The sequence below is a fragment of the Medicago truncatula genome, chromosome 6, assembly GCF_003473485.1.
Source record: "Medicago truncatula cultivar Jemalong A17 chromosome 6, MtrunA17r5.0-ANR, whole genome shotgun sequence".
Taxonomy (NCBI): domain Eukaryota; kingdom Viridiplantae; phylum Streptophyta; class Magnoliopsida; order Fabales; family Fabaceae; genus Medicago; species Medicago truncatula.
Window position 1 is genome coordinate 32,879,814 of NC_053047.1, and position 16,751 is coordinate 32,896,564.

Below are 16,751 nucleotides of genomic sequence, written 5' to 3' on the forward strand. Positions count from 1 at the left end.
TTTGTATAAGTGTTAAACCATTTTTAATGTCAAATATGTTTCACGCATTCTAAGGGCGAAAAATTTTTATTTATAAAGAGAGATATATATACTTCTATTCATGTTAGAATGTCAGTTTTTAAGAGTTTTTGAGAGGAGCACACTCCAGAATTTTAAACTATATCACCAGACGAACTCAAGTGAGTTATTATTTCACACGACATTTAATATGATTTCTTTTTATTTTTTTGAATTTTTGTACATTTACTTGATTGTAGACAATAAAAAGAAATGTATATTATATTATTACATCCGTGCAGTACACAACCTTGTCTCAAACCTAGATCACTTCCACTTTTGCTCTATAAATTGCAATACACTCTTCCAACATTGGTCTCATCTTATGAGTTAACATTGTTGCTACCTATATATTTGCTTTATATCATAATTATTTGAATTATATTGTAAGCCACCGGCCAAATTTTTTTCTTCTTCATCTTCTTCATTTCAATGACACTTCAATATTCAAGCTTAGGTTGGAGCTTCAAGTTATCGATGATGAAAGGGCTTGTTTTGTGTCTCCTTGTGCTATTGAATAATGCAAATTCTTCATTTGCTCGTTTGTTATTGAATAGAACCAAAGAAGTGTCCATGTTTAGAGAGCAACTTAAAAGAACCATCCTTGATAATGGAGTTGGCCAGACACCCCCTATGGGGTAAGCATCTTTTCCTTTCTATTTTTTTTTTCTTCACTGCTCATATTCAATAGCTCTTGCATTTAATATTTAGAACCATATCATATCATAACTTAAACTAAAATGATATATATAATTGACATATCACATCATATCATATCAAACAAAGCTTAAATGAAACATCAAATAATTATGGTAAGTAATTTTTCTAGTTATTATTTATTCCTCAATGTAGTAATAGAATACTTATGATCTTCAATTAAATTATATAAGCTTTTTCTCTTGGAGTAATTCTCTCTCTCGATCTATGTGTTTCGAGGGGCAAAATAAGTTGCAGATAACTCGGTAAAGTTTGGCGTCTCTCTTGATCTTCCAACGCGGGATTTTTGTATTATAATTTTGAATTCTGTCGTGGTCAAGACTATTCGATTGTCGCTTTTCCTCGTGGTTTTTAGTTGTCTTTTGGGCTATGGAACCCTTTTTATTCAAAAAAATCACATAATCTATATAGTGTATAGTTCACAATTAGTGATTGCTTGAACATTTTTGGGGGTGATGGAGAATGTTATTGCATGGAGGAGAGCTAATATAAACAAAGTCTTATGCATCAAATCTTAACATGTCTGATTCTTTTGCACCGTTAAGGTCCTACCCTCCATTCTTACTACATCCAATTTGGTGAGTTAGTGTGGCATAAGATGATGTAAGTGCTCCTTTATGGTGGTGGCATGTGTCTTATATATAAAGTTATAATTGATTAAGTTGCAAATATACATTATTCTATTTTGTGTTTGAAGATTTTTCATTCCTTGTTAGACTTAACTACCGACTCATATGATAAGGACTTTGATAACTTTAATCCAAAAATAGTATGATTCATGTTAGGAGGCAGGAGCTACGACTATGGAGTATTTTTTAATATACATTGATTTTACCAAAACCACTAACTATAAGACATCAACTGAAAACCTTCTTAAAGAATCTCTATATATAGACATCAACTAATAACAATATTTGGCTGCTTGGTTCATGTTCCATCATTGTTTATTGCACTAGCCCACAAGAATCTCTATATATAGAAAATCTTATTTGGTCGCAAGATTATGGACATAAGATTAGGACACCTTTAAAAAAATAAAAAGTTGGAAAGAGAAAAGAATTAAAACATTTGTATTTTTTAAATAGTTAAATGATATGCATGAATTTATCCAAATCTTCTATCCAAATCGTTACACTCGAGTATAATTAATAATAAGAGTAATGATATTTATACAGTCATTTGATGACAATTTTTGTAACAATCTTATTTTTCTCTCTTCTTATTAGTCAAAAAGAATATAGAGAGATGATAATAACATCATGTGAATATAAGAGAGAAAATTGTTCAAAAGTTGTCATAAAATGGTTGTAATATATCATTTATGTTATCTTAAATAACATTGCAATAATGTATTTGATTTTTATACTTCCATTTTTTTCCTAACGACCCTAAAAATACTAAAATATCTCCGACGACAGTTAACTGCCGTTCGAAAGACTTTTTAAATCGGTTGAATCAATTTAAAAAGTGATTGAACTGCTCTTAAACGTGTCGAGCGACACTTAAGTACCGCTGAAAAGGCGAAGGATAGTTAAGTGCCTTTTGGAGAAGCTTAGGAGAAATTTGAGAAGTGAGAAGAGAATTTTTTTGTGATGATTATCACAACCCTCTGTCCATAGAACTTGACCATTTCAAAGTTTTTTTCTCTGCAGCATCGAAATTACATTTTAAAGCAAATATATTTTTTTAAATAACATACTTTATTTTTTTTTTTGCAAATATACTTCATTTAGTTGTACATTTCTTGAAAATATACATGAATAACTAACTAATTATTAATGTATCCTTAAAAAAAAAAAAAAAACTAATTATTAATGTAAAAAAAACAGATGGAATAGCTGGAACCATTTTCAATGTGATATTAGCGAAGCCTTAATCAAAGAAACAGGTAACTTAACTATCACTATGTAAATTCTGAATTATTTTTTTTAAGTAAATTCTGAATTCATTGAAATATTGTTTTGTAATTGTAGATGTATTTGATTTTATTTGTTATATGCTTTCATTATACAGCTGATGCTATGGTGTCGACTGGCCTTGCTGATCTAGGTTACCAATATATTAATATAGGTAGGACAACATTTTGCATTGTTTATCATACTTAATCTTGTATTTCTATTTATACTTGTATATCATTTATTTATAAAGATGGCACTAATCTTTTTTATTAACTTTTAGATGATTGTTGGGCTGAACTTAATAGAGACTCAAAGGTAATGTTAACATTTTATTACTCCCTCTCAAAAAACATTTTATTAATTATAATTGAAAATGGTGGCAGGGTTATATGGTTGCCAAATCATCAACATTCCCTTCAGGAATGAAGGCTCTAGCTGATTATGTACATAGCAAAGGTCTAAAGCTAGGGATCTATTCTGATGCAGGGTATCACATGTTAAACTAAAACTTTGATTTTAATATTTGTGATTGATCAACAATTTTCACATCTATCTAACAATTTCTCTGCAGAAATCAAACATGCAGTAAAAGAATGCCAGGATCATTAGGGCATGAAGAACAAGATGCAAAAACATTTGCTTCATGGGTAATATATATATGCATTTCATTTGAAAGCCATTTTGCATTTATATATAAACTTATTTTCTTTGTTGCTTTAGGGAATTGACTACTTGAAGTATGATAATTGTGAGAATAATGATGTAACCCCCAAAGAAAGGTACCCACGAATGGGTGAAGCTTTAGTACAATCTGGAAGGCCAATCTTCTACTCTTTGTGTGAATGGTGAGTCAAATATCACTCAAGAACAATTTATAATGCTAGAAGAAACTATAATTAGCATGCATATTTTTCATGATTAATTGCATTCTCAAATATAGGGGAGCAGAAGACCCGTCAATATGGGGGAAGAGTGTGGGAAATAGTTGGAGAACAACATCAGATATCGAAGATAAATGGGATAGGTGAGGATCAATGATTTTCTACAATTTAAATATCACATGAATCTGTTTCATTTCTTCATTTTCCATTTGGAAACTTATCATACTCTCTCCATAGTATGATATCTTGCGCAGATCAAAATAATAAATGGGCTTCTTACGCTGGACCTGGAGGATGGAATGGTAAACATCCTAATAATATACTATTTCTCTATGATCCCTATTTACTATATCATATTGATGAATTTAAAGATCACAATCTCAGTTATTTGGTATACAGATCCTGACATGCTTGAAGTTGGAAATGGAGGTATGACAACAGAAGAATATCGTGCCCATTTCAGCATATGGGCATTAGTTAAGGTGACTTGAAACAATTATTTTAATACATATGATGTTTATATTACTCTATTCACAATAATATCATATCCTCTAAGAAAAAAATTGTTTTGTATATATATAGGCCCCTTTATTGATCGGTTGTGACATTCGAGCACTGGATGACATCACAAAGGAACTGCTAAGAAACTCAGAAGTTATAGCAGTAAATCAAGGCAAGGATGACAGACTAAAAATCCTCTAATCTCTCATAATATCCAATGCTTTTAATACTGATAACCTTTTGGTTTTGCAGACAAATTAGGAATTCAAGGGAAGAAGGTGAAAAGTAATGATGATTTGGAGGTGATTTCCTTTCCCCTTTTTGTTTTCTTTGGTCAGTGCCTCTTTTTCAATTAAACCAGGGATGAGTCTCTCAGGATATTCTGATAATACTTCATGTTTTCATGTAATTGCAAAACCATGATAAAGTTACCGACCTAGTTCTAAAGTGCAAATGTGCAGGTTTATAATAACTAAGTAGAAACTAATCTTAGAAGATAACCTAAGATAACAGATCAAATGTGCAGGTTTGGGCAGGTCCTCTCAGTGATAACAGGCTAGCGGTCGTCTTATGGAATAGAAGTTCATCGAAAGCAATAGTAACTGCATCTTGGTCTGACCTAGGTCTAAAACCAGGAACTTCAATTGATGCAAGAGATTTATGGGAGGTGAGAGACATAGTTTCACTTATTTTGTATTTGACTATGTGCTGAAAGCAGAGAGTTAAAGGATAAAGATACCTATAATGTTGTGTTTTTGACTATTTATGATGAACTTTGCAGCATTCAACACAATCAAAAGTGTCGGGAGATATATCTGCTGAATTAGATTCACATGCTTGTAAGATGTATATCCTGACTCCCAACTAAATTCTCAACATGTTGAGACAGAAAAGGATGTAAACAACAAAAAGGAAGGACACATCATTAGAATTTTATTTGTCAATAGGAAATGCAGAAACAAATTAATAAGTTGTATTTCTAATAAGGTTTCCGTTTTTAATTTATACGTTTGATACCAACTTGATCCCAATATGTTATGATAAGACAAGTTGTGGAACCTAATGTTGTTACTTATACTTCTTTAATGGATGGTTATTTCTTGGTTAAAGAAGTGAACAAGGCCACATATGTATTCAACACTATTGCTCGAAGTGGAGTGATTCCTTATGTTCAAAGCTACAATATCACATTAACGAATTATGTAAGAATAAAATGGTGGATGAAGCACTTTGATGAATGAGAATTGTTGCTGACACATTTGATTAGGTTGAGACACACGGGTAATTTATCTAAATGCCCTTTGGCAGATAACTGCCGAATTTTGTGAAAAACGGCTGCAATTAACTACCGAGGTTTTCCTCGGCAGTTAACTGTCGCCGGTTTTATTTTTCTTCGGTAGTTAACTGCCAAGGCGTCCTGAAGCCATAAAATGGCAGAACTTGTTACATGTGTTTTTACACATTGTTTCAATGCCAAATCATAAAGTCAATCAAAGAAAATTACCAACATAATTGAAATTGAAAATATGATACGGAAACGAACAATTGTCATAAAAATATGTCATCGAAATACAAACAAAGTAACAAATGTCATGAAAATGCAACGGAACGAACAAAATGTCATGAAAATATTACTACTCCTGGTCCTGCTGATGCTGCTGGTGCCTCCTTCTCGGCCTCTGGCCTCGCCTCCTGCTCAAGATCGGTGCGATCCGCTCCCTAACATGGGTCATGGCCTGAAACAACTGCTGAGGGCTCATGACCTCCTCCTGACCTATCTGCGCATCATCGTAGGCAACAGCGACACTAACCATGTCATAGGTGTCAAAATGATGTGCATCTAAACATGTAGTCCAAAGACGATGAGACGATGTGCATCTAAACATGATGCCAAAGACGATGAGACTCCAACTTCAAAAACTAAAAACAAAATTTTTATTTACGTCGTTCTTCTCTAACTAACTCTTTCCTTTAACTGTTATGAGTCATGCTTCTAGGCCTTTTTTATAATCTGTTCTATATATTAGCTATTTGAAATAAGAAATTGGCTATAGCAAGTGTAGTACACCTTGTAAAATCCTAACACAACCGATATTTCCAAGACAACGCTAATTATTACATTCTAATTCTTCAACTTCCCCCCTCAGGTTGAACCTCACTGATTTCTAGGTTTTTGAAGTATAAACAAACATACAAAAGAAACACAAATAAGAAAATTTGTTACTAATTAGGAGAGACAACTACAAAAAATAAATGATGCCATAAATTGGAAATATCAGTTCAAAATATCAATGTGTAACAACAGAATCATCTCACCTAGTTTCAGTTTTACAGTAGACCTCTCGCGATCATTTCACGGAGAAGTTTCTCTGCCATATCATTTTCATCTTTTTCGAACAGAGAAAGGATAACTATTTCATAAATTTTAGCATCTGGAATGCAGCCATTGTCTTCCATTTTGGACAGCAAGGCCAACGCTTCCTTAAACAAACCCTTGTCACAAAACCCTTGGATCATAACAGTATATGTATAGACATCTAGATTATAGCCTTTGACCAAAAGATCTTCAAAAACTTTTCGTGCATCCTTCAATTTTCCACTTTGGCACAATCCCTTGATAAAAATAGTGTATGTGTACATATCTGGTCGAATACCCTGGTCTTTCAATTTTGTTAATAATGCAATTGCCTTGTCAACATGATGGTTTTTCATAAAGCATCCAATATAGAATTGTAAGTAATTATATCAGGTGGCTGACCTCTATCATGCATTATATCGACAAGGGAACTGTAAGTTACCACATCAGGAATATTTTTTCTACAATGCATTTCTTCATAGAGATTTATGGCTTCATCTATCATTTTAACCTTGCAAAATCCATTAATCAAGATAGTGTAGCTATGAACATTAGGTAGGAACCACTCCACTTTGGTTCATAGTGTTGAATATATCCTTGGCCATGTTCATTTCTTTAACTAAGCAATATCCATTCATTAAAGTGTTATAAGTGACAACACTAGGTTTGATGCCGTGTTTCATCATCATAGATAACACATATTTAGCTTCTTTCACCCTACCTTCCTTACAAAAAGCATCAACCGATATATTAAAGGTATACACATCCGGGTTGATATTTTCCGCTGTCATTTTATTGAACAACCCAATTGTATCATTCAATTTACCAACAATGCAAAAACCACTAATTAAAGCACTGTAAGTGATAACATCAGGAGAAATTCTCTTCGCGACCATTTCAGAATATAAATCAAAAGCATCATTAACAAGTTTACCTTTGCACATACCATCAATAATGGTGCTGTACATTATCACATTAGGTTGAACCAATTTGCCATCAACTCGTCTCAGCAATTGTAGAGCAGCTCTTGTTTGCCCAACTTTACATGATCCGTCTCAGCAATTTTAATCCAATATAGAATTGTATATATTAGTGGATAATGAATGGGATGCCTTATAAAATTATGTTTTCAATTTTCTGCCGTTTTTGTTCTTTCAAACTTCAGTTCTGCCTAGCATATTTCCTGTTGTAAGAATGCAGAGTAAACAAATGTATTTACATCTATGTAGCACCAACACTCAGGCAAGTCTTGTGATCAACAGTACACTGACATGACACCTACACATGTGAGAACATTCAATTAATTTATTTCCTCAAATTATGTTGAACACTTGGAACAGACAAGCTGAACTTTTCCAGGCTGCAACTGTGCATTTGGTGAAGCTAAAGTTTGTATTGAAGGGAGGGTTGCATGTGTTGGTTCAAGTGAACTTGTTATGGAGCTATGTTTTGTGCTTCACTTCTTTTTACATGCATCTCTTTAATTGGTGTTATGGTAATCCATGCTCTAGGTGCTTAACATTATAGGGCGCATATGATCTTTTATGAGGATGTTTTTGAGGATATAGTAAGATAGATCCTGATAAATTGTTACCAACTAATTAATGTAAAAGTACTTGTAATGCATAACCAAAGATAAACTTCTTTTGCAGTAAACTATCCATGACAAAATCTGAGTAATTGTTAAACTAAAGATAAACTATGCATAACCAAAGATAAACTATGCATAACCAACTAAGTAATTGTTAAACCAGACAACAGAACAGCTATAACATAAATGTTTTCATTCCCTTCCCATGACAAAATCTGAAGGTTAAAACAATCCAGCTTCTTTTGCAGTAAACTATCCTAATGTTTTTGAGCTTGTATGCTTTTTTCTCTTCCTGATACGATGTTATATAGATTGAGCAAATGTAGCGTTCTAATGTTGAATTTTCAGTGATTTCGTCATAACAAAATTTTAAACCCAACCAACGTTGTTTTGAAGTAACAGGAGAGCAAAGAATTCCAAGAAATCACACAAAATCTCTGTTGTGAATTGAATCAAACAAAAATTCTGCAAATTCAATGTTACCAATTCCAACAAATCCAGAAAACAGTGTTTCACGAGATTACATTCCTTTGAGCCATTCCACCGAACACGTTGAATGCGTATTTCATATATTGGAACATTTACAACATCTTTGTGAGGCATTTTGCAGTCATATCACTGGTAATAATTGATTTGCAATGGATTGGATGGAGAGGCATTCTTCAAAATGCAGGAAAATTTCTATAGTATATCAACACTTTTAAGATTATGAAACTCAATTCCATTTATTGGGAAACTCTTTCATATACCAAGGCTGGGATGATATTGATAGATTCAAGTACTCAACCAACAAGCTTATATAATCTAATTCATGTCAAAACACGAAACAAAAGCTACATGCAACCACAAGATTAATATCAACAACATCAAGAACTCAGTTGAACAAATGGAAGAACACGTAATCAAACATCAAACTCAAATTTCAGAACACAGTATCTTGACCGCACTCGCAGGTTCAGTTCAGGTGGAAGACTTGGTCACACGCGTACTTGCAGTTCATCCCCAATCCAGTCGCAGTTTTTGTGTCCAATCATGACAACTAATAGACAATTAATGGCTATATTTCATCTAATGGACACCTTTGCTTCAGCATCTAAAGCGAACAACCTTTATCTTTTTAATATAGATATATATCAGTCCCTTCATATATTAAAAAATACAGGTTATTGAAGACAATGCAACCTCAGGACTTTAGAAGAATATGCATGATTTCTAACATTTTCCAATAAACCAATAAAATATAATTGATTTGAAAAAAATTATAATTCTAAGCAATAAGGATGAGCTGTGTCCACTTACAGTAAAACAAATTTTCAAGATTAAAATCTATATTGTGAAATCATACATCAAGTACATCTAGGAGTAAATCTGTAAAAATGCATTATTATTATTCCACCAAAATTGAAGAGAATTCTTTCTCAAAAACTCCTTTTTGCATGATTGTACAGCCATGTATTCTTCTTACTACCAAGCGCAAGTGAGACAGGTGAGAGGGAAATGTTCTAGCTACATCTATTTACCTTTTATAGTAGCATAATAAAGTAAAGAGAACAAAAATAAGTTGCCACTGCCAGTTTCAATTTCACTTAACTAGGCATATCGCAAGCTGCCATATGCTGGCAAACAAATCAATTGTTAAGGCAACTCCTCCACGGCCATTAGTCTATGGATCCTTCAAAGTCTCGCCAATTCTGCAGAAAGGCATACTAATGTCCAAATCTACAAATAATGAGTGTCCACAACTTCATAGTCTCATCTCTAATATGAAAGTTCTATAAAGTGAATTTATAGACAGAATAAAAATCGAACTTTCTATACCTTCCAGCAAAATGGATAGAAAATTCTAAACGACGTCCAATTTAGGCAACGTCAATTAGGTAGTTTAATATACATAGTATCTATAAAGGTTTCGGTAAACACATTTAACAAATGAAACAGCAATAATAAAGTCTTCTGCCTGTTAGGTGAGGGAGGTACATAAATAAAATCATTCAATAATGCAGAAATATAAATTGAAAATAACAGTGTACAAAAAGAAAAACCTCTTACCTAGTTTTAATTTTACAGTAGCCCTCTCACAATCATTTCACGAAGAAGTTTCTCTGCCGTGTCATTTTCATCTTTTTCGAACAGAGAAAGAATAACTAGTTCATAAGTTTTAGCATTTGGAATGCAACCATTGTCTTCCATTTTTGACAGCAAGGCCAATGCTTTATCAAAGAAGCCCTTGTCACAAAACCCTTGGATCATAACAGTATATGCATAGACATCTAGATTATAGCCTTTGACCAAAAGATCTTCAAAAACGTTTTGCGCATCCTCTAGCCTTCCACTTTGGCACAGTCCCTTGATAAGAATGGTGTATGTGTACATATCTGGTCGAATACCCTGGTCTTTCAAATTTGTTAATAATGCAATTGCCTTGTCAACATGATGGTTTTTGCATAAAGCATCCAATATAGAACTGTAAGTAACTATATTAGGTGGCTGACCTCTATCATGCATCTCATCGACTAGCTTCAAAGCATAAAAGATTCTCCCCAATTTACACAAACCATCAATAAGGGAACTGTAAGTTACCACATTAGGAATAATTTTTCTACAACGCATTTCTTCAAAGAGATTTATGGCTTCATCCACCATTTTAATCTTACAAAATCCATTAACCATGGTAGTATAGATCTGAACATTAGCAATGACTCCCCCTGAGGCCATACTATCAAATATATCCTTGGCCTTGTTCACTTTGTTTATCGAACAATATCCATCCATTAAAGAGTTATAAGTAACAACATCAGGTTTTATGTCGTCTTTCATCATTATAGCTAACACTACTTTAGCATCATTCACCTTTCCTTCCTTACAAAAGCCATCAACCAGTATATTAAAGGTATACACATTTGGGTTGATGTTTTCCTTTTTCATTTTATTGAACAAATCAATTGCATAGTTCAATTTAGAAACAGCGGAAAAACCACTAATTAAAGCATTGTAAGTGAAAACATCAGGGCAAATTCTCTTAGCAACCATTTGAGAATATAAATCAAAAGCATCATTAACAAGCTTAGCTTTGCACATATTATCAATAATCATGTTGTACATTACCGCATTAGGCTGAACTAATTTCCCATCAACTCGTTTCAGCAATTGGAGAGCAGCTGTTATTCGTCCAACTTTACATAATCCGTTAATCAAGGTCCCATAGCTAACTTGGTCCAAATGAAATCCCTGTGCTACCACCTTATCATGAAAGTGCAATGCTTGATGGATGTGACCTTTGAGACAGAGACCCTTGATGAGTGTATTGAATGTTATGGCAGTTGGGTGATAACCCTTTTTGAGAATCTTGGCGAATATAGAAAAAGAAAGAGAGTTTAGACCCAATTGAGAAAAGCAATTGATGAGGATGTTGAAAGTGAAGAAATCTGACTCAATTCCATTTAATTCCATTTGTTGATGAAGTGAAAGAGCAGTGGAGTGATGCTTAGCTTTTACAAGGGAAGATAAAATCTTGTTAAATTGAAAGGTGGGTGGGGTAGGATTCTTGTGAAGAAGCAAGTGATTGAATGAGGATATGAGATTGTTTTCTTCATCTTGTTTGTGATGTAATTGTGAGAAAAGCCTTATTGAAGAGGGGAATAAACCAATGAAATTAGGGTTTGGAGTGAAATTAGAGATAACAACGTATCTAAACGCTGAAAATGACATTGTTTATTGTTGTTGTTTGAAGGAATGAAATGAATGGAAATGAAATCCCAATCACACAACACAGTTTAGTGTTTGTGTTCCTGGGTGTGTACTAGGGATTTAGGTATCCTTTGTCTCAGATAACAAAACATTACAAAAACGTTGATATCACAAAGATTAGTATAATATTATTTAAATTTGGCAAAATTACATTTTTAGTTCCATAACTTAATTTTAGATAACAGTTTTTTTTTTTTGTTACAAAGCTAACAAAAAAAACAGAAAAGAAAAGAAAAAGGAAAAATTAAGCTCTTAGGAAATAGGTTCCCATAGCATCCATTCTAAGCTTGTCCATGAGATCAAGAGGAGGGGTTTGGTGCTCCGTAATGGCTGCATTTGACGAGGCTCCAAGCTTGGCTAAAAAATCTGCGCAGTGGTTTCCTTCTCTAAGAGTGTGAAAGATTTCAAAGTGGTTTGAAGCAATGATATCCTTGATATCTTGGATTATCACCGCGTAGGCATGGAATCTAGAGACTTCTCCTGAAACAAGATTAACTGAGAGTTGAGAATCTGAGAAGCAGACTAACTCCTCAATTCCCATGTTCACCGCCATGCGAAAACCTTCAAGAATTGCGGTCAGTTCAGCTTGGAGAATACATGTTGATGCCTGAATATGACCGGAAAACCCCTTTAGAAAAAACCCCGCGCTGTTGCAGATTAAACCTCCATAGCCGGCACGTATTGGAGTGCCAAGACAGCTGCCATCTACATTGAGGATGTGGCAATTGTAATTTCTGCTGTTCCAAGAAATCCAGCGATCAGTGCCAGCAGTAATGGCCGCGGACTGAAAGCTCTTTATGATTGTTTCTGTTGAGTTATGGATGCTAATGCTCAACCGCGTGAGAGACCAGACCTCGTTGTTGAAACACATGTTGTTGCGGTGCAGCCAAATCCACCACAGAGAGGCCAGAAAAAAGATTGAGCGGCTGCTGTCAACATTGCTTTTTATCCAGTCTTTTGCGCAGCTGATGGAGAAGAAGTGTGAGTCCGAGAAATTAAGCTTCTGCCAGATGGGTTTCGAAAATTTACAGTCCCTAATACAGTGCATAAAGGATTCGTCATCTTCTCCGCATCTACTACAGGTTGCGGTCGCAGCCATGTTTCTATGATGCAGCACATAAAGTGTAGGCACCACGTCATGCATAGCCAGCCAAATCAAAAATTTATACTTCTCCGGTACCTGCAATGTCCAAATCCAAGACCAAGAATTACCGTTGCTGATAATGTTTGGTGATTCCATGGAGAGAAGCCAAGAGTAACCACTTTTTGTAGAGTAAACACCGTTCTTGTTGTGATTCCAAATGAAGACATCTTCAACGGTTGGATTGAAGGTAGCTCGATAGTTATTAACGGCTTCAGCTATTGAGTGAGGAAGGGCGGTGTAGAGTGATTCGGTGTGTTGACCATTGGAGCTTATCACATCCTTAACCGTAAGGTGAATGTCATGAATATCAATAATGGGGACCGAGGAACCAAGGAGACCATGGGGACACCAATTGCTAAACCAAAACGAGGAGGAACCGGAGCCCGGCCTCCAAGAATAACCTTGTTTGAGAATGTCTTTTGCACGAATGATAGCTGTCCATGAAGGTGAATTGTTGCCGGAAGCTTTCGCTTGAAAGACGTTAGGCCCTGTTGTATATTTAGCAGAAAGAAGCTTCACCCATAACTTGTTTGTAGATTGGACCATATCCCAAACTAACTTTCCAAGAAGGCAAGTATTAGCGTTTCGAGCTGTTCTAATACTCAAACCACCATACCGTTTTGGAGTGGTAATTTTCTTCCAACTTACCAAATGAATTCCCTTATTACTTGAACCACGCCATATAAAATTGCGAGTTGTTTGGTCAATGGAGTCACAAATGTTTTGTGGGAGCCAATTAATTTGCATGTAGTAGTAGGGTATGGAAGATAGCACAGAAGTCGCTAGAGTGAGTCTACATGTTCTGTTAAGAAGACGATTTTTCCAAGAAGCCAACCGAGTTTGCATTTTTTCAATTATGAATTGAAAATCACTTCTTTTGGGGCGGCCCTTAAGCATGGGGAAACCTAGGTACTTGCCAAGGGAAGTTGTGCTTCGAATGCCAGAAATGGAAGTGAGATTGTTGATCTTCGCTTGCGGTGTCCCTGAAGAATAGAATGCTCTAGACTTGGAAATATTAATGTTCAAACCTGATGCCCTGCTAAATCTATTAAACAAATCATTGATGAAATGAAATTGAGAATTTTTTGCCTTAGTGAAGAGAAGCACATCATCTGCAAAGAGTAGGTGAGAAATCTGGGGTCCTCCATTAGTTATGTGTATAGGTTCCCAACTTCCTTGACTCACAGCGTTATTAATAGCAAGGGAAAGCTTTTCCATGCATAGTATGAAAAGATAAGGAGAGAGCGGGTCACCTTGTCTGAGACCATGTGTGGGCTTGAAAGGGGGCATTTTGTTACCATTCCATAATATGGAGAATGTGGAGGAGGTGACACAATGCATGATGAGCTTGATGGTGATGTCTGGAAAACCAAATTCCTGAAGGCAAGAATTAAGGAAATCCCATCTGACATTATCGAAAGCTTTCTCCAAGTCTAGCTTGAAAGCAACATAACCTTTCTTCCTCTTTGATTTCCTCATGAAGTGAATAATTTCCTGCAAAACAATTGAGTTATCAGAAGTTCCCCTACCAGGCAGAAAGCTGCTTTGGCAAGGGCCAATAAGATTACTGAGGATAGGTCTGAGACGATGCACAAGAACTTTAGGGATAATCTTGTAGATTATGTTGCATAGACTGATGGGTCTAAAATCTTTGAAAGTGGTGGGGGGGTCGATTTTCGGAATGAGTGCAATGAGAGTGTTTGAAATCTCCGGATCAAAGTGACCTGTGTGGAAGGCTGTATGGACCATATGGAAGATGTCATCTCCAACTATATGCCAATATTGTTTGAAAAAGATACAATGGAATCCATCCGAGCCAGGGGCTTTGTATGGTTTCATGGAGTTGAGGGCGACAAAAACTTCATTTTTGGTGATAGGCTTGGTGAGAGAATTCTTTTCAATGTCGGCAATGGTTGTAGGAGCGGCTTCATGGAAGATGGTGGCGGTTGGTGATTGGTGGCCACCAAAGAAATTTTTGAAGTATTTTTGAGCTTCTTCTTGGAGGATGGTGCTATCAGAAGACCAAATGCCATTAGGGAGCTGAAGTCGATGGATTCTATTTCTCTTTCTTCTTATGATAGTTTGAGCATGAAAAAGTGAGCTATTTTTGTCGCCAAATTTAACCCATTGTTCTCTGGATTTTTGGTACCATAGCATTTCTTCTTGGAATAGGATGTGATTGTATTCTTGCTGCAATTCTTTTTCAAGGAGAGTGTGTCGATATGAGTCAACTCTTTCTAGATAGTTTTGAACCCCCTTGAGCCTACTTTCTACATGTTTCTTCCTTTTGAAAATGTTGCCAAAGACTTCATGATTAAAATTGATGGATTTCTCCTGAATTGTTGCTAAGCAATCAGTAATGTTGTTGTTCTGAGGGATCCAAGAATTTTTAACCAGTGCCGCATAATCTTTGTGATCTATCCAAGCTGCCTCAAAGCGGAAAGGCCTAGGCCCTCGAGCTAACGGGAGTCCACCAAAGCGGAGGAGGAGAGGGTTATGGTCGGAGTGGAGTCTGCAGAGAACCTCGACAAAGGCTTCAGGGAAGGAAACCCGCCAGCCCACACTTGCTATGCATCTGTCAAGTTTTTTGGAGAGGGTGCGAATGCCGTTGTTGTTACGATGCCAAGTGAAATGACCACCCGTTGTTGTGAGGTCGAGTAGGTTGCAATTATTCATAAGATTAGAGAAAAATGCAGCTCTATTATGATGAAAAATTCCACCTCTTTGTTCGCTAGGGAGAAGAGTTTCATTAAAGTCTCCTATGAGCATCCAGGGGACATCCATAGCTTGGCCGATGGACATGAGGTAGTTCCAAAGGTTGGGACGTTGGGCATGGTTAGAGCTAGCATAGATACAAGTGCAGGAAGTGGTCACATTACCACGGCTAATTTTTATTGTTATGGAGAATTGGTTAGAGTCAAGGACGGTGGTGGTGGTGTTGCTTGCAGAATGTTGAAAGAGCCAAATTCCTCCAGAATGACCGTTAGCTTCTATGATGTGTACAGGTGTGTAGCCCATATTAGACCAAAAAACTGAAAGTTTAGCAAAAGAGACATGTGTTTCAAGGATGGTTATGAATGTTGGTTGATGCTTTCTTATCAAATCTTTCAAGTGTCTTCTTGAATTATTACTGAGTGCCCCTCTTATGTTCCAAGAGAGGAATGTAGTATCAAAAAGAGCTTCCATGATAAATAGAAAGATTGATAGATCAAGAGTGGAAGGGACTAAGTTACCATGTCCTCCTCCAAGAGGTCTTGTTTATCTTCATTGGTTTCCACTTGTTCATCACTAGGCCTTGACATAGTAAGACTGGTGTCACTATTTGAAACTTCGTTTTTGGTTGGTGCTTGGTTATGGTTAAGAGCTAAATTTATCTCAGGATGATGGCTGGTGGAAATTTGCATGGTGGAGATTGGTTCAAGTATTTGTTTGGCCTCAGGTGTTTGTTTGTCGTGGCTATTTGTTGAGCTTGGGGAATTGTTGATGAAGGAGATTTCCATGTGTGTGTCGTTCATGTTCGTGGGTCTGTCAGGCTTGGTAGTTGGAGCTTGGCCAATGGTAGGAGTGTAAATGGGGTGGTAGTTGGAGTTTGCTCCTTTATCTTTTTTTCATTTTAATTTGGTCATTTTTGTTCATTTTCATATACATTTTCAAGCTTCAAATTTAATATTCTTATGCAAACATAAACAAAGATCATAGATTTGAAGACTGAAAGACCATAAGAAAATAAAATCATGAATTTTAAGATTAAACATTCATATGTAAATGGATCAAAATGACAAAATTGAAATGAAAAAAAAGATAAATGACTAAACTGTTACCTAAAATAAAGTTAAGGGACCAAAAGTGTAATTTTGCC

At 35.5% G+C, this 16,751-nt stretch overlaps 3 protein-coding genes across 5 annotated transcripts; 1 reads left to right on the top strand and 2 right to left on the bottom strand.

Annotated features, from left to right (window-relative positions):
• Positions 1–337: 337 nt before the first annotated feature.
• On the top strand, positions 338–5,230 carry LOC11417650 (alpha-galactosidase). 2 transcript variants are annotated; one of them, XM_039834963.1, is made up of 14 exons: positions 338–695; positions 2,604–2,662; positions 2,788–2,844; positions 2,953–2,987; positions 3,056–3,159; positions 3,244–3,319; positions 3,393–3,517; positions 3,613–3,696; positions 3,791–3,855; positions 3,938–4,035; positions 4,136–4,226; positions 4,307–4,356; positions 4,581–4,721; positions 4,836–5,230. In XM_039834963.1, exons 1-14 carry the CDS (start codon positions 490–492, stop codon positions 4,920–4,922), a joined length of 1,278 nt encoding a protein of 425 aa, XP_039690897.1. In that variant the 5' UTR covers positions 338–489; the 3' UTR covers positions 4,923–5,230. The 2 variants fall into 2 exon arrangements, with proteins under 2 accessions (XP_039690897.1, XP_003619801.1); XM_003619753.3 differs by having other exon boundaries at positions 342–695; positions 3,953–4,035.
• Positions 5,231–6,295: 1,065 nt separating this feature from the next.
• On the bottom strand, positions 6,296–6,956 carry LOC11416155 (pentatricopeptide repeat-containing protein At1g63080, mitochondrial). Its single transcript, XM_039826856.1, has one exon. It carries the CDS (start codon positions 6,764–6,766, stop codon positions 6,383–6,385), a length of 384 nt encoding a protein of 127 aa, XP_039682790.1. The 5' UTR covers positions 6,767–6,956; the 3' UTR covers positions 6,296–6,382.
• A 438-nt stretch (positions 6,957–7,394) lies between these two features.
• On the bottom strand, positions 7,395–11,807 carry LOC11422222 (pentatricopeptide repeat-containing protein At1g62910). 2 transcript variants are annotated; one of them, XM_024785538.2, is made up of 2 exons: positions 10,051–11,807; positions 7,395–7,688 (listed from the first exon to the last, which is right to left on the bottom strand). In XM_024785538.2, exon 1 carries the CDS (start codon positions 11,707–11,709, stop codon positions 10,063–10,065), a length of 1,647 nt encoding a protein of 548 aa, XP_024641306.1. In that variant the 5' UTR covers positions 11,710–11,807; the 3' UTR covers positions 7,395–7,688; positions 10,051–10,062. The 2 variants fall into 2 exon arrangements, with proteins under 2 accessions (XP_024641306.1, XP_003619805.1); XM_003619757.4 differs by lacking the exon at positions 7,395–7,688 and adding an exon at positions 8,708–9,141.
• Positions 11,808–16,751: the final 4,944 nt, after the last annotated feature.